Raw genomic sequence first — 20,886 nt, 5'->3', positions numbered from 1 at the left:
TTTGCATCAGTCGACATAGTAGAATACACTAACAGTATTCCAAAATTCCTACATAATCAAGGGGCAAAAGGTCGGGGAGGATAAAATACAATAGCTATGCCTAGAGAAAAGATATTAGGGAAACTAATGGGGTTAAAGACTGTTCAATCCCCTCGACCTGAAGGGCTGCATTAAAGGATATTAAAAGTAGTAGCTACAGTGATAGTTAATGCACTGGTCCAAATCTTTCAAGAATTCCCGGATTCTCAAAATGTCCCAGAATCCATGGGGTAGCATGGTGGCACCGAGGTTAGCACTGCTGCCTTTCAGTCTAAGGGATCAGGATTTGATTCCACCCTCAGGTGACTATCTGTGTGGTATTTGCACATTCTCCCTGTGTCTGTCTCGGTTCCTCCAGATGCTTAGTTTCTTCACATAGTCCAAAGATGTGCAGATTATTGTCATGGGAAATGTAGGTTTACAGGGATAGGGCAAGGGGTTGAGTCTGGGTGGGACGCTCTTCAGAAGGTCGGTGTGGACTCGATGGGCTGAATTACCAGCTTCCACACTGTACGGATTTTATGATTAATACCTTTATTTTAGAAAGGTAAGGAGACAAAGAAAAACTAACTGGCCAATAATTATCTTATGTTTATTATTGGAAAATGCAAGAGTCTATTGTAAAAGATGCAATAGGAGATCATAGTTAATACAAAGAAATACTGCATGACAAGTTTAAAAGAATTATTTGAGGAGACAAGTAGAATATAGTAGAGAAAAGGGAACGAGAGTATATAACATTCGAAAACAGGTTTGTAAAAATAACTACACTTAAAGCTATTTAATAAGATAAGACCACGAGGTTTTGGAGAAGAATATTAGCATAGATAAGAGGATTGGTCAAATAATAGAAAACAATGAATTGGGATAAGGGGGACATTTTCAGGATGGCAACCTGTAAATACTGAAGTGCCACAGGGATTAGTGCCAGGGCTGTAATTTTTGTGAATAAATATTAATGACATGGTGATGAAAATGAATGTACTATTACCAAGTTTGTGGATAACACAAAAATAGGTGGGAAGACAAGTGCTGAGAACGACAGAGCGCCTGCAGAGAGATGTAGACAAGATAGGCTGAGATAGATGGATCTTAATGAGTAAAGGAATCAAGGGCTCTAGGAAAATGGCAGGAAAGTGGAATTGAGGACTATCAATTAAGTCATGAGTGGCAGAGCAGTCCCAATGGGCTGGATGGCCTGCTTCTGTTCATACATCATAGCTGAAGAGTAAAATCTACAGACAATGGTAATCGAATCTAATGCGATATGGTAAATCAGCAAGAACATATGTGAAATTGCATAACTGAAAGTCAAAGCACAAAAGCCACCAAGGTAGCATATTCTTTGAGATTCCTCTTACTTCCAGACCAAAACATTGCAACAAAAACTTGCTAATATCGAAACAAGAATGCAAATATTCATGTGGTTACTTTCATGATGTGAAATATCAATATGATCTGTCACCACATCAGTGCTAAAATAAGCAATGTTGCAGTAACAGGTCAAATAGGCAATAGGGATGTTTATTAATAATTAGTTTAGGTGTTCAGAGACAGTGAGGGAGTTCTAGGATAATAAGGAGATCTCAGTTATCTGTAAGAATAATAGTGTGGTTATGGTAGGGGATTTTAATTTTCCAATCATAGACTGGAACTGCCATAGTGTTAAGGGTTTAGATGGAGAGGAATTTGTTAAGTGTGTACAAGATAATTTTCTGATTCAGTATGTGGATATACCTACTGGAGAAGGTGCAAAACTGGACCTACTCTTGGCAGGCAAGGGACTGAGGTGTCAGTGGGGGAGCACTTTGGGGGCCAGTCACCATAATTCTATTAGTTTTAAAATAGTGATGGAAAAGCATAGACCGGATCTAAAAGTTGAAGTTCTAAATTGGAGAAAGGCCAATTTTTTTGTGGTATTAGGCAAGAACTTTCAAAAGCTGATTGGGGGCAGATGTTTACAGGTAAAGGGATGGCTGGAAAATGGGAAGCCGTCAGAAATTAGATAACGAGAGTCCAGAAACAGTATATTCCTGTCAGGGTGAAAGGGAAAGCTGGTAGGTACAGGAAATGTTGGATGACTAAAGAAATTGAGGGTCTGGTTAAGAAAAAGAAGGAAGCATATGTCAGGTATAGGCAGGAGAGACTGAGTGAACCCTTAGAAGAGTATCAAGGCAGTATGAGTATACTTAAGAGGGAAATCAGGAGGGCAAAAAAGAGGACATGAGGTAGCTTTGGCAAATAGAGTTAAGGAGAATCCAAAGGGCTTTTACAAATACATTAAGGACAAAAGGGTAACTAGGGAGAGAATAGGGCCCCTCAAAGATCAGCTAAGGCCGCCTTTGTGTGGAGCCACATAAAATGGAGGAGATACTAAACGAGTATTTTGCATCAGTTTTAATGTGGAAAAGGACATGGAAGATATAGAACTTAGGAAAATAGATGGTGACATCGTGAACAATGTCCATATTACAGTGGAGGAAGTGCTGGATATCTTGAAATGCATAAAAGTGGATAAATCCCCAGGACCTGATCAGCTGCACCCTAGAACTATGTGGGAAGCTAGGGAAGTGATTGCTGGGCCTCTTACTGACATATTTGTACCATCAATAGTCACAGGTGAAGTGCCAGAGCTTGGAGGTTGGTTAACGTGCTGCCACTGTTTAAGAAAGGTGTTAAGGACAAGCCAGAGAACTATAAACTGGTGAGCCTGACATCAGTTGTGGGCAAGTTGTTGGTGGGAATCCTGAGGGACAGGATGTACATGTATTTGGAAAGGCAAGGATTGATTAGGCATAGTCAGCATGGCTTTATGCGTGGGAAATCATGTCTCACAAACTTGATTGAGTTTTTTGAAGAAGTAACAAAGAGGATTGATGAGGGCAGAGCAGTAGATGTGAACTATATGGACTTCAGTAAGGTGTTCCGACAAGATTCCACACGTGAGACTGGTTAGCAAGGTTGGATCTCATGCAATATAGGGAGAACCAGCCATTTGGATACAGAACTGGCTCAAAGGTAGAAGACAGAAGGTGGTGGTGGAGGGTTGTTTTTCAGACTGGAGGCCTGTGACCAGTGGAGCGCCACAAGGATCGGTGTTGGGTCCACCTCTTTTCACCATTTATATAAATGATTTGGATGTGAGCATAAGAGGTGTAGATAGTAACTTTGCAGATGACACCAAAATTGGAGGTGTAGTGGACAGCGAAGGTGGTTATCTTCGATTACAACAGAATCTTGATAAAATGGGCCAATGGGCTGAGAAATGGCAGATGGAATATAACTTAGATAAATGCTGCATTTTGGGAAAGCAAATCTTAGCAGGATTTATACACTTTATGTTAAGGTAATAGGGAGTGCTGCTGAACAAAGAGACCTTGGAGTGCAGGTTCATAGCTCCTTGAAAGTGGAGTCACAGGTAGATAGGATAGTTTGGTATTCCATGAGATCTAACCTTGCTAAACACCTATCAAACACCTTACTAAAGTCCATGTATGTGACATCAACAGCTCTTACTTCATCTATCAACTTTGTCACTTCCTCGAAGAACTCTATTAAGTTGGTAAGGCACGATCGCTCCCACACAAAACCATGTTGCTTATCACTGATAAGCCCATTCTTTTCTAAATATAAATAGATCCTATCCCTCAGTACCCTCTCCAGCAACTTTCCGACCTCCAACTCAGGCTCACTGGTCTGTAGTTACCCGGAATATCCCTACTACCCTTCTTGTACAGGGGGACAACATGAGCAACCTTCCAGTCGTTTGGCACCTCACCTGTATTTAAGGATGCCACAAGGATATCTGTCAGGGCCCCAGCTATTTCCTCTCTCAATTCCCTCAGCAATCTGGAATAGATCCCATCTGGTCCAGGGGATTTGTCCACCTTAATAACCTCTAGCCTACCCAACACATCTTCCCTGCTTATGTTGACATGATCCAGACTAATCAAACTTCTGTCTCTAATCTCAAGATTCATCATTTTCCTCTCCTCAGTGGACACTGATGCAAAGTAATCATTCAGAATCTCACCCATTTTCTCACATTCAACACACAGCCTTCCTTCATTATCCTTTAGTGGACTAATCGTTTCTCTAGTTACCCGCTTGCTTCTTATATAAGAATAAAGTGCTGCCAGATGTATAATTAACTGTATTAAAACTTGCTGAACTGACATGATTACATTTGCTCTGGTGTGTCCACAGCGCTCAACAGATCTCTGGATAATATTATTGTTATACTGCTATTTCTTTCAAAGCAACCTTTTGTTTTCTTCAAAGCTTAAAATTTTGGACGAAGTTTCTCTTTCCCATTTCATCCTCTTTACATATTTCATATGTTTCTCTTGCCTTTGCAAAACCTCATTACTGTATGTTTACCAGCCATGAATTACAACCTGCCACTTTTCTGCCCATAAATATAGTACTGCTTTTTAAAAAATATGTTGCTACGCATTCTCATTTCTCACTGCTCCCATTCTGGTTCCAACACCTGTGTTCAGCAAATATTTATCTTCAAAGTTTGGGAGAAGATTTGTAGCTTGGGTGCTCGTTGTTGTGGTTCTGTTCGCCAAGCTGGGAGTTTTTGTTGCAAACATTTCGGCCTCTTTCTAGGTGACATCCTCAGTGCTTGGGAGCCTCCTGTGAAGCACTTCTGTGATGTTTCCTCCGGCATTTATAGTGGCTTGTCTCTGCCGCTTCCGGTTGTCAGTTGCTATCCGCTGCAGTGGCCGGTATATTGGGTCCAGGTCGATATGTTTGTCGGCCACTGCAGTGGACAGCAACTGACAACCGGAAGTGGCAGAGACAAGCCACTATAAATGCCGGAGGAAACATCACAGAAGCGCTTCACAGTAGGCTCCCAAGCACTGAGGACGTCACCTAGAAAGGGGATGAAACATTTGCAACAAAAACTCCCAGCTCGGCGAACAAAACCACAACAAATGTTTATCTATTTCGGATTTAAAGTTAACAAATGATCAAGCAAAAATTGTCTAACACAATTCCAAATTTCAACCACCTTTTATGAATAGAAGTGCTTCCTAACATCTCTCCAAAATGGTCTGGCCCTACTTTTTAGATTGTGCCCCCAGTTCTAGAATCCCCAACCAGGAGAAGCAGTTTATCAGGTTCACATAGTAATTCATTTTTTATCTACTTTTCACGTACAAATTGAAGCATAATAGTTGGACGAAACACTCTGAAACCATGGAATGGGATCTTTTACAACCATTAGAAAGGGCGAACAGCAATGTTTCTTCTCAGCTTCACAACTGTACAGTAAACAGGGAGAAGGCCTTGCAGGCCATTCACAAGTTCTGCCTTTCGAGATATATGCATGCGTAGCCATGAAAAGAAAAGGTACCATGTACTTAAATAAATAGGCTGCACCCAACGAAAACAAAAATGGAGGAACTTTCCTTTTACTTATTCAAGGGATGTGGGCTTCTTGGGATTAGTGTTACCAGCTGAGGAGCAGGACACTTGACGTTCTGGGCCTAAGCCCTTCATCAGGATTCCCAATGAAGGTTTTATGGCTGAAACATGAATTCTCCTGCTCCTTGGATGCTGTCTGAACTGCTGTGTTTTTCCAGCACCACATTCTCAATTCTGATCTCCAGCATCTGTAGTCCTTACTTTCTCCTCATATGTTAAAAGGTCAACCTGCAAGTTTACCTTGAAAGAATCCCGGACTAGAACTCTCAAGTCTCTTTGCACTTCAAACGTCTGAATTTTCTCCCCGTTTAGAAAACAGTCCATCCCTCTATTCTTCCTACCAAAGTGCATGACCTCACACTTTCCCACGTTGTACTCCTTCTGCCACTTCTTTGTCCACTCTCCTAACCTGTCCAAATCCTTCTGCAGCCTCCTCATCTCCTCAATGCTACCTGTCCCTCTACCTATCTTTGTATCATCTGCAAACGTAGCCAGAATGCCCTCAGTTCCTTCATCTAGGTAATTAATGTATGAAGTGAGAAGTTGTGGTCCCAATACTGAGCCTTGCAGAACACCACCCGTCACCAGTTGCCATCCTGAGGAGGACTTTTTTATCTCCACTCTCTGCTTTCTGTCAGATAGTCTAGTATGGTAAGACTTTGCCTTTGACACCAGGTGCCCTTATCTTATTCAATAGCCCCCTGTGATGTGAAGTAACTATTCAGTTCCTCAGCCATTTCCAACGTCCCCACTACTATCTTTCCAGTGTCATTTTTTAGTGGCCCACTGTCCACTTTTGCCTCTCCTTTGCCCATTATATATCTGAAAAACTCTGACAGTCTTCCTTTATATTATTGTTTAGCTTAACTTCATATTTAATCTTCTTCTGTTTTTTTGTCGCCCTCTGTTAGGTCTTTGTGAGCTTCCCAATCCTGCGGTTTCCCACTACCCTTCGCCACATTATATGGTTTCTCTTTATCTTTGATGCTATCCTTAGTCAGCCATGGTTGCCTCAACCTCCCTGTAGCATGTTTCTTTTTCCTCAGGCTGAATATCTGTTGTGTCTTCTGAACTACTCCCAGTAAAAAGGAACGATGGTCATTTTAAGAGCTGATATAGGCATGATTGATTGAATGGACTCCTTCTGTGCTGTAACAGTGATGCTGCGATCATTTGGTCCAATATCTGTCCCATGCCATGATCCAAGTTTTGCAATGAAACTCTACACGTTGTCAGCCCACAATTTAAGAAAGGAACAAGATTTAAAAAACAGGGAACTATATTCCGAATAAGTCTAACATCAGTAGGATGGAAAATGCTGGGACCTAACATAAACAACATGATATATGGATATTTGTATAACAAATATCTGATTGGATATTGTCAGCATTTATTTGCAAATGGTAAACTGTGTTTGACAAACGTTTGAGTTTTTGAGGATGTTACTAACAAAATTGATAAAGGAGAGTTGATGGATATTGTATAATTGGATTTTCAGAAGGCTTTTGATAAGATCCTCTCCAGAAAGTTGATTAATAAAATTAAAGCACAAGGTGCTGGCATGAATTAAGAATTGGCTAACAGACAGAAAACAGAGTAGGAATAAATGGGTCACACTATTTGTGTTGACAGGTGAGGTATCAGAAGGATCAGTAATGTGGATCCTAACTGTTCAGAAGTAATGAAGTCTTGCTTCAATTGTATAAGAGTTTAGTTAGATTCCACCTGCAGGACTGTGTGCAGTTGTGGTTTCCTCATCTTCGGAGATATATTATTACCATAGTGAGAATGTGATGAAAGTTCACCAGACTGGTTACTGGAATAATAGGACAGTCCTATGAAGACAGATTGGGCAGACTGTGCCTGTATTCTCCACATTTTCAAAGAATGCGAGATGAAAACTGTATTGAAAATTACAAAATACTTAAAGGGATAGATAGGATAGAAATGGGCAAGATGTTTCCCATCTATGGGGAGTTACAGCTGAAAATGTGTTGCTGGTTAAAGCACAGCAGGTTAGGCAGCATCCAAGGAACAGGAAATTCGACATTTCGGGCCAGAGCCCTTCATCAGCTCTGGCCCGAAACGTCGAATTTCCTGTTCCTTGGATGCTGCCTAACCTGCTGTGCTTTAACCAGCAACACATTTTCAGCTCTGATCTCCAGCATCTGCAGACCTCACTTTTTACTATGGGGAGTTACAACCAGGGACAATTTAAAAATAAGGGTGATGCAATTTAGGATCAAGATGAGATTTTTTTTCAACTCATTGTTGTGAATTTTCAGAATTCTCTACCCTAGATGGCTGTGAAAGCTCAGTCTTTAAGTACTTAGAGGTTGAAAACTTTAGGGTTACTAGTGGTATAAAGGCTATTGAAATAATACGTGTGAAAGGTACTGAAATGTTCAATTAGCCAAGATGTATTGGATTGAATGGTGGAGCTGGCTTGATGGACTGGATGGCCAACTTCTGTGCCCAAATTCCTACATTCCTAATCCCTTTTTTTTGTATATTAGATGAATGCTGGAAATGCTTCTGAGTGCTATGACTTGCTAATTAGGCTAATGATACATAGCAAATCATATACCAGTTATGTATATATGGTATCACAGCCACGAATAATTGATAACAAATAAGCAAACTCCCTTCTTCAGTCATGTGTAAAATCAATTACAATCATTTACAGCAGTACAATCTTCAGGGGTAATTGACAAAGCAATTCACCCTTCTAGGCAGTAACAGAAGTGTCGCTATAGAGTACTGGAATGATGCTGCTCTTTTAATACGGTTATGCTGTCCTTGGCTTTTTTTCAGAGAGGTCATAAAAGCAGTGGATCTGAAAAGTCTAGGTTTGAAGGGTTTAAGAGCTAATTTGATTATAATTAACAGATAATGCCTCAGACAATAGGCTTTCAATTTTTAGAAAAAAAAACACTGGAACAATGAAAGGGAAGAGGCTAGTTCTCGCAGCTCAGTTTTTCTTTGGTTGGATTTAGTTTGGTGTTTAGCAGTCTGGCTGTTCACTGAAAGCCAGACTTGAGCTGCTGGTCCAAGAAACAGCTACATGGAAGAAGGCATTCCATGCTGAATCCATCTGCCATATCTCTCTCTCCTGTGATACACTGTGTTTGATTTTACCTTTTGTGCCAAGGGATATTTATAGGGATTATTGCAAGTATTTGGAACAACATTATTAAGTTGGGGTAATTTTTGGGTTTTCAAATAGGTTGTTATTCCATATTGTTCTCTTTTGTTTGTGTTTCATTCGGTAATTTTGCAAATAAATTCTGTTTTGTTTCAAACTAAGTTGTTTGACTAACTGCATCACTCCTGGAATATCTGCATTATACCTGCTTAAAACAATAAGCAAAGTTAGTGTCCAGGCTACTTTCTTGAAATGTTTTGAGGGACTCTGGCCTGGTCCATAACAGCACCCTTTGTCATTCAGTACCTCCCTGGAGCAGAGAAACAAATCCATGTCCTTCGCAGCCTTCAACATGCCATCAATGATATCAAACATCTTGCCATTACCATCTGTATGCTTCCACTTCTCGCTTTCAAACAGCCACCTAATATCAAACAGACCACCATTCAGCAAACTACCTAGTTGTCAGGAGAATAGTGACCACAACCGTGCCACAGCAACCTCTGCAAGACATGTCAGATCATTGACATGGATACTACCATTACAAGTATCACCCACCATGTACACAGTTTATACTCATTTAACTCAGCCAATGTTGTCTATCTCATACACTGCAGAAAAGGATGCCCAAAGGTATGCAATATCGGTGAGTCCATGCAGATGCTACAATGAATGAATGGACACCATGCAACAATTGCCAGACAGGAATGTCCCCTCCCAGTTGAGGAACACTTCAGCGGTCAAGTACATTCAGCCTCTGATTTTTAGGTATGCGTCCTCCAAGGTGGCCTTTGAGAGACACAATAACGTAGAATTGCCAAGCAGAAACTGATAGCTAAGTTCCATATCTGGCCTCAACCGTGATCTTTGGTTCATGTCACGCTAAATGTAATCCCATTGTTCTGTTCTATTTTGATAGAATACCTTGATAACTTGCTTTTACCTCTTTACCTTAATTAGTTTGTATAGTTTGGATTACTTGTTAACTATAAGAGTTGCATGACTAAAGGTATGTTATTCCAGCCCTGTGGTTTGTCTCTAGCACCACCCTACTTTTGATTTTTTTCTAACTACCGCCCTGGATCTTAGGTCATCTCTTCACTGGCTATTCAGCTGTTGACAGTTTACTCATACCATTTGACACTTTTGATCTCCTTCAAAGACTTGTTATTCAGCCTGTCGACATTTCACTCACACTATTTGTATTTATCTTTTGACACTCTTAATCACCTGGAATTATCTTGCCATTATTTCTCTGCATATAAATTCTACGCTGTGCACTTTCCTCCACTTTACCTGAAGGAGCAGCGCTCGAAAAGCTTGTGATTTCAAATAAGCCAGTTAGACTGTAACCTGATGTTGTGTGTCTTTTGACTTCGTCTACCCCAATCCAACACTGGCAGCTCCACATCAGTAGCACCTTATGCAGGCCTCATTGACAGCTAAAAACTGCATGCCAAAAAGACAATAAAAGACGACAATAGGAGTAAAAACTAGGCACTTTAGTAAGGGTGATATGCAATAGAAACGCTACTTTATTTGCCAAGTTTTAATCAGCACCTGCAAGATAATAATGGATAAATAAGGCAAAACTACAGGGAGAGGCAGGAAAAGAAATGTTACTGTCAGCTAATGAGTACACTCACCCGACAATGATCATGTTGCTGCAGTAGAGTCTGAACATCACCTCCAATGGGCATCTGTTTTGTCAGCACCTCGTTCTTGAGCTTTAACCACTTACATAGTTCTTCTAACGATGTGAGCAACCTGTTCCAACGTTCTGTGTTGGCTTCCAAATGAGCCCTGCAACAAATCGGGAAAGCAATCAGCAAGTCAGGAAACAGCGACCAATTAAATCATCTTAACATTCTTTTGCACTTAAGTCAATCAAGTAAAAAGCATTTTTAAAAAAATCAAACTTTTATTTCAAATGATAAAAGTTTAGGTTATTCGCTGAATTCTTTGTTCACAAATTACCAACAGTTCTGTCAAAATGGCAACGCACTTCCAATGCTTTAAACAGAATGGCTCCACCAAACCCAATCCCATTGGAAAACAGCTGTTTGAAGACCTAGTACAAAGCAGGATGGTTATCATTATTTTAGGTTAATCATCTCAGCCACAGACATCACTGCAGGAGTTCTCAGGCCCTGTTCCAGAATCTAAAGGAAGAGGTCAAGTAATAAAGAAGATTGATGAGGGCAGAGCAGTAGATGTGATCTATATGGACTTCAGTAAGGCGTTCGACAAGGTTCCCCATGGGAGACTGATTAGCAAGGTTAGATCTCATGGAATACAGGGAGAACTAGCCATTTGGATACAGAACTGGCTCAAAGGTAGAAGACAGAGGGTAGTGTTGGAGGAGGGTTGTTTTTCAGACTGGAGGCCTGTGACCAGTGGAGTGCCACAAGGATCGGTGCTAGGCCCTCTACTTTTTGTAATTTACATAAATGATTTGGATGCGAGCATAAGAGGTACAGTTAGTAAGTTTGCAGATGACACCAACATTGGAGGTATAGTGGACAGCGAAGAGGGTTACCTCAGATTACAACAGGATCTGGACCAGATGGGCCAATGGGCTGAGAAGTGGCAGATGGAGTTTAATTCAGATAAATGCGAGGTGCTGCATTTTGGGAAAGCAAATCTTAGCAGGACTTTTACACATAATGGTAAGGTCCTAGGAAGTGTTGCTAAACAAAGGGACCTTGGAGTGCAGGTTCATAGCTCCTTGAAAGTGGAGTCTCAGGTAGATAGGATAGTGAAGAAGGCATTTGGTATGCCTTCCTTTAATGGTCAGAGTATTAAGTACAGGAGTTGGGAGGTCATGTTGCGGCTGTATAAGACATTGGTTAGGCCACTGTTGGAATATTATGTTCAATTCTGGTCTCCTTCCTATCAGAAAGATGTTGTGAAATTTGAAAGGGGTCAGAAAAGATTTACAAGGGTGTTGCCAGGGTTGGAGGATCTGAGCTACAAGGAGAGGCTGAACAGGCTGGGCTGTTTTCCCTGGATCGTCAGAGGCTGAGGGGTGACCTTATAGAGGTTCACAAAATTATGAGGGGCATGGATAGGATAAATAGGCAAAGTCTTTTCCCTGGGGTCGGGGAGTCCAGAACTAGAGGGCATAGGTTTAGGGTGAGAGGAGAAAGATATAAAAGAGACCTAAGGGGCAACATTTTCACGCAGAGGGTGGTACGTGTATGGAATGAGCTGCCAGAGAATGTGGGGGAGGCTGGTACAGTTGCAACATTTAAGAGGCATTTGGATGGATATACGAATAGGAAGGGTTTGGAGGGATATGGGCAGGGCGCTGGCAGGTGGGACTAAATTGGGTTGGGATATCTGGTCGGCATGGACAGGTTGGACTGATGTGTGTGTTTCCATGCTGTACATCTCTGTGACTATTTCCATGGCCTATCTCCTTTAGAACCCGGAGATGTAGATTAATAGGCCCTAGGAATTTATTAGCTTTCAATCACAGTAATTTTTACAGCACTTTTACTTTTAATCAATACTATTTTTCTTTAATTCCTCCTTTCCAACAAACCCTTGCTTCCCTAGCCCTTTGGGGAAGATTTTTGTGTCTTCTTCTGTGAAAGCAGAACAAAATTAATTGCTTAACTGCTTTGAAATTTGATTGTTTTTGTTATCAAATTATCAATTCTCTGGTTTCAGTCTGTAAGGAGCCTACAGATATCTTCACTAATCTTTTCTCTTTACATACTTAGAATCTCTTCCAGTCTGCTTTTATGTTCCTTACAAGTTTACTCTCATACTTTAGTTTTCCACTCTCAATCATACTTTTGGTCCTCCGCAGCGGAGTTCTGATCTGCTCCTACTCTTCAGGCTTGTTACTTTTTCCAAGTAATTTTATGTGTTTCTTCTTTGGATTGACTACTATACTTATTTTTTGTTAATTTGCTCTGTATGGGCCACTTTTCCTGCATACATTTGTTCTTTAAATATTAACCTTTGCCTGATAAGCATCATGCCTTTTAATGAAGTTGTCCAGGCTATCACAGCCAACTTGCCTTCACATTTCCCTTTCTTTAGATTTTGGATCCTAGTTTTGGATTGAACTACTTCATCCGCTACCTCTATAAAGAATTCTATCATGTCAGGGCCACATTCTCCTGAAGTATCTCTCAGAATAACATCATTAATTAATCCTCTCTCCTTACACAAAATTAAATTGAGGACAGTTTGTCCCAGTTGATCCTTCAACACATTAGTCTAAAAATCTATCTTGTTCACATTCCATGAATTCATCAGCCCCAGCATTATTGTTAATCTGGTACGCCTAGTCGATATGCATCTCTAACTTACTGTTTAATGCTGTCTCCTACCTCACCAATAATGTTTAGAGGCTTAGAGATAACTCTCACTCAAGTTTTTCACTCCTGGTTGCATCTTAGCTCCGCATGGACTAATTCCACTTCTTGATTTGCTGAGTTGATATCCTTTCTCACTATTGCCAATGATTTCATCTTCCAGAAATAACACCACCCCAGCCCTTTTCCATTTTCCCTGTCCTTTCATAAGATTAAACATCCGCAGCTGTTCAGTTCCTAGCTTTCGTCATCAGCAGCAAGTCTCCGTAATCACTAATATCTTATGCCTGTTAACAACTATTTGCTCTGTTAATTTATCTTATTGCAAATGCTGCAAACATTCAGATATCATAGCTGTAGACTTTTTGTTCCCATTTATGCTGCTAATCCTGGTTTTGTCTGTCTTTCACTTTTGGTTTCTACTTTTCTATCTGTCATTTCTGTCTTTGTTTCCATCCCTCATCTCCCCACTCATATTCAATTCTCTGCCACACTATTTGAAACTGAGTGTCTTTCAGGGCTATTTCCAAAGGCAGTTAAAAGTTAATGAAAAGGGGATTTTCTTGATTAGTAAGGGTTACAGGGAGAAGGCAGAAGAAAGGGGTTAAGAAACATATCAGACGTGATCAATTGGTGGAGCAGACTTGAAGGGCCAAATGGCCCAACTATGCTCCTATAACTTATGTCGTTATGGTCACACCACACTGCTGAGAATCTGGAGTCACGTCACAGGTACCAGACAAGGCAAAGTTGGCAGTTTTCCTTCCTTAAAGGGGATTAGGGAAGCTGATGCATTTTCACTGTCAACACTGGTTCCAGACTTCCTGAAACTCAAATTCCAAAATCTTCCAAGCTAAGATTTACACGTCGGTCCCAGAAATGCTACCCAAATCACATTCCTTTGCAATGGATGCCTGCGAAACCTAGATAAAGGAGAAAGTGAGGACAGCAGATGCTGGAGGTCAGAGTTGAGAGTGTGGTCCTGGAAAAGCACAGCATGTCAGGCAGTATCCGAGGAGCAGGAGAATTGATGTTGCAGGCAAAAGCCGTTCATCAGCAATAAGGCTTGTGAGCCAAGGGGGTGGAGAGATAAATGGGAGGGGTTGGGGCTGGGTGGGGGGGAAGGTAGCTGAGAGTGCGATAGGTGTCCCACCTATATTCAGGACATCACCCACGTCCTCCAAGACTTATGTTTCCCTGGCCCCAATGCTTCATCTTCACCATGGACATTCAGTCCCTATACACCTCCATCTGCCATTGGGAGGGCCTCCAAGCCCTCCATTTCTTCCTCTCCTGGCATCTCCACCAGTGCCCCTCCACTGATACTCTCATTCATTTGGCTGAACTGGTCCTCATCCTCAATAATTTCTTTTTTGAAACCTCCCACTTCCTCCAGATGAAAGGGGTAGCCATGGGCACATGTATGGGCCCCAGCCATGTTTCACTGGTTACGTGGAACATCCATCTTCCGCAGTTGCATCGGCACCAATCCCCACCTTTTCCTCCACTACACTGATGACTGCATCGGTGCCACCTCATGCTCCCACAATGAGGTTGAACAGTCATCAGTTTCACCAACACATTCCACCCAGACCTTAAGTTCATCTGGACCATCTTGGACCTCCCTCCCCCTCAACGGTGACAGACTTAACATGGCCATCTTCTACAAACCCACTGACTCCCACAGCTACCTGGACTACACTTCCTCTCACAATGCCTCCTGTAAAAATGCTATCTCTTATTCCCAATTCCTCCACCTACACCGCATCTGCTCCCAGGAGGACCAGTTCCACCATAGAGTACATTAGATGGCCTCCTTCTTCAAAGGCCGCAATTTCCCCTCCCACATGGTCGATGATGCCCTCCAGTACATCTCACCCACTTCTCACACCTCCGCCCTCAAGCCCCACCCCTCCAACCGCAATAAGGACACAACCCACCGGCCTTCACCTTGCATCCCACCAACCTCCAGATATATCGCATCATCCTCTGCCATTTCCGCCAACTACAAACTGACCTCACCATCAGAGATATAATTCCCTCCCCACCCCATGTGCTTTCCATAAAGACCATTCTCTCCGCGACTCTCTTGTCAGGTCCACGCCTCTCACCAAACCCCTGGCACCTCCCCCTGCCATTGCAGAAATTGCAAAGCCTTCGTGCATACCTCCCACTCACCTCTGCCCAAGGCCCCAAAGGAGCCTTCCACATTCATCAGACTTTTACCTGCACTGCCACACGTCATTTACTGTATCTGTTGTTCGTGATGCAATCTCCTCTATGCTGGGGAGACAGGACACCTACTTGCAGAGCGCTTTAGAGAACATCTCCACGACACCTGCACCAACCAAACTCTCCGCCCCGTGGCCGAACACTTCAACTCCCCTCCCACTCCATTAAGGAGATGCAGGTCCTGGGCCTCCTCTATCGCAAACCCTAACCATCAGACACCAGTAGGAAGAACACTTTAACGTCCGCCTTGGGACCCTGCAATCACATGGCATCAATGTGGATTTCACCAGCTTCCTCATTTCCCCTCCTTCCACCTTATCCCAGATCCAGCCTTCCAACCTAGCACTGCCTCATAACCCTTCCCACCTGTCCATCTTCCTTCCCACCTAATCGTTCCACACATCTCTCCACTTTATCACCATTACCCCCACTTCCATCGACCTATTGCATTCTCAGCTACCTTCCCCCCAACCCCATCCCTCCTCCCATTTATCTCTCCACCCCCTTGGCTCATTAGCCTCATTGCTGATTAAGGGTTTTTGCCCGAAACATCCATTCTCTCGCTGCCTGACCCTGCTGTGCTTTCCTAGCACCACACTCTCAAAACTTAGATATAGTTAGCTTGAACTCATACTATTCTGAAGACCTCAAATCCTGAATTCCTGAAAATGCACCTAACCCAGAATTTTGGCTTCCTCCTAAAATCTTCTGTGGGGCGGCACAGTGGCTTAGTGGTTAGCACTGGGATCCGGGTTCTCGTATCGGGCAACTGTCTGTGTGGAGTTTGCACATTCTCGCCGTGTCTGCATGGGCTTCCTCCAGGTGCCCCGGTTTCGTCCCACAGTCCAAAGATGTGCGGGTCAGGTGAATTAGCCATGCTAAATTGCCCGTAGTGAGAGATGGATTAGTCAGGGGTAAATATAGGGTGGGGGTGGGTTTCTGTTTGGAGGGTTGGTGTGGACTTGTTGGGCTGAAGGGCCTATTTCCACACTGTAGGTAATCTAATCTAATCTAACCTAAATTGGGAGTTGTTCTTACCTCATAAGAACTCCCTGTTTTACCTCAGGTTCTTTGTCAACTTTGACACTGGTATTCTGCATTTGGTCCAAAGCATATCAATGGATAGTCAACCCACTGCAGTTTACTGACCTGATATTGACAGATTTGGTCTTTAGGTCACTCCATCGCTGGTTCATATCATCAAGTCGATGCTGGAGCAAGGCAGCTTCCTCTGAATTTCCCAAAACCTTCACCATTCTATGTCTGTTGCCATCAATACTCTTAAAGATGTCATTGTGAGCATCAATTTCAGCCTGGATATCCTGAAGAAAGCAATATTATCAAGACTTTTTCTCTCTTCAGACATGTAACTGCACATTTTTAAAGTATGTGCAATCTTTCTGTGTTGAACATACAATGGAAGCATTACAGAAAATCTAGGACCCAATTTTAAAAATTATAAAAATACACTATAATTTAGGCACCAACTGACACCTAGAATATACATCTGACAGAACACTTTGTTGTATTGTCTGCACTGCAATAGCAGATGGAGCAGTGATAGGATTACGCTTTTTCAAGTTGTACCAACAAAACTAAGTGCAGAATTAAGGATTCTATACACTTTGCCACTGCAACATTTTTCTCTTTCCACATTAGGGTACTTAGGGCTTGTCAAAAACTGACAAGAGTGGGCCAAATTCCAGCAACTTTATATTAATGGCTCATACCCACTTAAACCTGCAAATTATCCAACTCATTTCACAACATCACAACTGCTGAACAAAAGATTTTCATCACACCACACTAGGCTTAACATCAACTCAGGTTTTAGTTGAAAGTACATGCATCATTTTACCTTAAGACCAAGACTATGTTTTCTAAATTAGTCCAAACCAGTACATAAACATTATGTCTTTTCATATTTCAAAATAAGAAGAACAGCAGATCAATTGTATTTAGAACCATGATGGGGACGGGTGTTGGGGCACAATGCCCTTCAAACGATCGATGCAGACCCGATGAGCTGAAGACCTTTTTCCACACTGTCGGGATTCTATGATGTGAGAAACATTAATCTCCTCACATTTTTAGCTGCCCACTAATTCAACAAGGTTACTGAAAAGTAATGCTTTAGAAAGAACTTTGAAGTATGTCTACACAGCACTGAAGACCAAGCAATACAAGGAGGATATATTTAAATTAAGTTAGAAATCTATAACTGTAATGCACTTATATCTGCAAATATAAAAAGTATCCGCATCCATCTTCCAGTCAATGGACCTTTAGATATATGAAACAAAAACAATAAATTGTACTCAGGTTTTAATCACGTTATCTTCCTGTTCTCTGTGTTTACCCAAAGAACTACATGTTTCCAGACCATTGTTTCCATTTTGGATTTCCAGCATTTACCGTTTACTTGTAGCGCACATCGGCAGTAAGCCCTGGAGAATAGCCAATATTTGGCACTAAGTGACAAATAATATACAAATACCAGGCAATAAACATTTCGAAAGAAAATCTAACCAAGTACTCATTTAAATTCAATGGCATTAACACCACTAAGTTCCCTACTATCAAAATCTTGAGGGTCTCCATTGATCATTGAGCCATGTTAAAAGCTGTGACAACAACAGCAGGTCAGAGGCTCGGCATTCTGTTATCTCTATTCACTACATACAAAGCATAAGTTGGGAGTGTGATGGAATACCTTCCTCTTGTCTGGATCAATAAAGCTCCAACAATACTCGAGGAATTTCAAAACCACCCAGGATAAAGCAGCCCATTTGAGTGGCAGCCATTCCACCACATTCACCTTCACCTTGAGGCCAACCAGGAATGGTCAACAAATGCGAGCTCAGCCAGCAAAGTTCACATCCCAACTCACTGCAGCAACTCACCGGGGGCCCTCTAATAGCAAATCTGTGACCTCTACTGTCTAGAAGGTCAAGGCAACAGACATGACATTGCCACCACCTGCAAATTTCCCTTCAAGCCACATACCATGCTGGCTTGGAAATATATCAATATTCCCTCACTGTGACGGGGTCAAAATCCTAGAACACCTTCTTGCGCAGAACCACGCATTTTCCTGACATTCCAAGGTAATCAGGCATTCAAGAAGGCAGCTCACCACCACCTTTTCCAAATCAAATAGGAATGGGTAACAAATGCTGGCCCAGCCAACATGCTGTGAATGAATTAGTCATTTGGAAACATGTAATGGAGAACATGCAGACCCTGTATTTGCATTATCCATTTGAATTAAATGCACTGCAAGAAGTGGTCAGTCCAAGTAATTAACCTAATGGGTTGCTGGAACTGCAATCATCCAGGCAGTTGGACAGTATTCTATCACTCATCACAGGGAAGGTGATGACCTAGTGGCATTCTTGCTAAACTACTAATCTAGAAATTCAGCTAATGTTCTGGGGATCTGGGTTTGAATTCCGCCATGGCAGAATTTGAATTCAAAAGAAATTTTAAAAATCTGGAATGAAGAATCTACTGATGACTGTGAAACCGTTGCTGATTGCTGGTGAAACCCATCTGGCTCACAAATACCATTCAAGAGAGGAAATCTTCCATCTTCATCTGGTCTGGTCTTCATGTGATTCCAGACACACAGCAATATAGTTGTCTGTCAACTTCCCTGTGAAATGGCCTCGCATACCTCGGTTCAAAGGCAGTTAATGACGGGCAATAAGTCATGTTCAGCCCATGAACCACGAGTGAATAATGATGAAAAAGTCGGTGGACAGGTATTGGGAAGAGAGGAGGCAATGTACTCACTGCAGAATTCCTATCATATGACCTTCCCTTATAGCCACAATATTTTGATGACTGATTCAGTTCTGAGTAAATGGTAACTCCTAGGATATTGACAATACAGAAATTCAGCAAGCAGATTATTCCTTTGCATATGCTACAACATAGCACTGTCAAAGGCTGCTTCTATCACTTTGCTGAAGTTGTGATTATAACATGATAGATACCAATATTCAGTTCGAGAATGAGAAATCTGGATCACAAACGACTGTACTTAAATAAAGGGAATTACAATGAAATAAGAATAGAATTAGCTAAAATAGGTTGGTGAATAGATTAGTGGTATGACCATAAGCAAGCAGCGCAGACAGTTAAGGAGGTCATTCATGAGTCTCAGCAAAAATATATCCCAGTAAGGAGGAAGGATTCTAAGAGAAGGATAAACCAACTTCTCTAGTTAAGGAGAGTACTAGTTTGAAAAAAAACATATAAAGAGGCAAAAGACAGTGATAGCCCCAAAGTGCGGGATGAATTCAGAATCCAGTAAAAAGATAATAAAGAGAGAAAATAAACTACAAGCGCAAGCTAACGATGAATATAAAAACTGACAGTAAAAGCTTATTTATGTAGACAAAATGGAAGACAGACACTGGATACTTAGAAAATAAATCTGGGGGCCTGGTTTTGGGAAATAAGGAAATGACAAAAGATCAAAAAGATATTTTGCATTAGTCTTTATTGTGGAAGATATTTTGAACATTCCATTACTACCAAAGAAAACAGGGGAGGGCTTGAGTACCATTACCATAATTAAAATAGCATTAGACAAACTAATGGGACTACAGGCATGTAAGTCATCTGTCCCTAATGGCTTGTATTACAAGATCCTAAAATAATTAGGTATAGAGATAGTGGATACACTGGTTGTAATTTTTCCAAAAATCATTGAATTCTGGACAAGTAACAGAGCACTGAAACCTGCTAAAGTGACATCTATTCAAAAAGGGAGGAAAGCTAACAGTGGAGGGTAAGTCGTTGATTAATTCAAGGTTGAGTAATAGATTTTGAACTTCTGAAGCCAAGGACTATGGAAGACAGGCAAGAAAGCGGAGTTAAGGCCCAATCAGATCAGCCATGATATTTTTGAAAACTCAGCAGGCTCAAGGGGCTAATGGCTTACTACTATTTCTAAAATCTAAGTGCGCTGTTAAGTAGCTCCCATGCCAGAACTAGGTTATTTTTAAACACACAATTAATTCTCAACCCTTATTTGCCAAATATTGAGTTGGCAGTACAGTGGTTAGCACAGCTGCATCACAGTGTTAGGATTCTGGGTTCAATTCCACCTTTGGGCAACTGTTTGTGAAGATTTTGCATTTTCTCCCTGTGTCCGCATGGGTTTCCTCCGGGTGCTCAGGTTTCCTCCCACAGTCCTCAGATGAGTGAATTGGTCGTACTGAATTGCCTATAGTATGCAGGCTACATGGATTAGTTGTGGAAAATCGGGGTTACAGGCGTAAGATAGGGAGATGGGTCTGGGTGAGTTGCTCGTTGGAGAGTCGGCGAGGACACGATGGGCTGAATCGTCTGCTTCCACACTAAGGATACAATGATTGTAGCATAAACAATGATTATAGCATAATATTCAGTCATACATTTGATCTACTGTTTTGCTGTGTACCATGTTTGGCATAATTAGGACACAGCATGAAAACGGTTTGAAATCTGATGCAAATGCAACCAAGCTGATTTACACAGTGTGTTGAACTCTGGAGACATTACTTCAAATAAACAAAATCTCTCTCCAGCTCAGCCTGCATCTTATACATGAAGGAAACAAGCTCTGTACAAGAACTCAGGATTTATCAGCTAATACCCTGTTATGTAACAAGTTACTCCTGCCCCATGTTTATGCATCAATTTATTAATGCC

At 41.6% G+C, this 20,886-nt stretch overlaps 1 protein-coding gene across 13 annotated transcripts in view; it reads right to left on the bottom strand.

Moving 5' to 3' along the window:
- LOC132819922 (utrophin-like) overlaps positions 1–20,886 on the bottom strand; it is a 751,240-nt gene that overhangs the window by 210,164 nt on the left and 520,190 nt on the right. For all 13 annotated transcript variants that reach the window (XM_060831897.1, XM_060831902.1, XM_060831903.1 and 10 more), the window contains 2 exons: positions 16,333–16,505; positions 10,267–10,423 (listed from right to left, as the gene is read on the bottom strand). In XM_060831897.1, the coding sequence (XP_060687880.1) occupies positions 10,267–10,423; positions 16,333–16,505 (330 nt within the window). The remainder of the gene's footprint in view (positions 1–10,266; positions 10,424–16,332; positions 16,506–20,886) is intronic.

This window comes from Hemiscyllium ocellatum, chromosome 10 (assembly GCF_020745735.1).
Source record: "Hemiscyllium ocellatum isolate sHemOce1 chromosome 10, sHemOce1.pat.X.cur, whole genome shotgun sequence".
NCBI classification, from domain to species: Eukaryota; Metazoa; Chordata; class Chondrichthyes; order Orectolobiformes; family Hemiscylliidae; genus Hemiscyllium; species Hemiscyllium ocellatum.
Note: the sequence above shows the minus strand (reverse complement) of the source record. Positions and strands in the feature narration are given on the sequence as shown.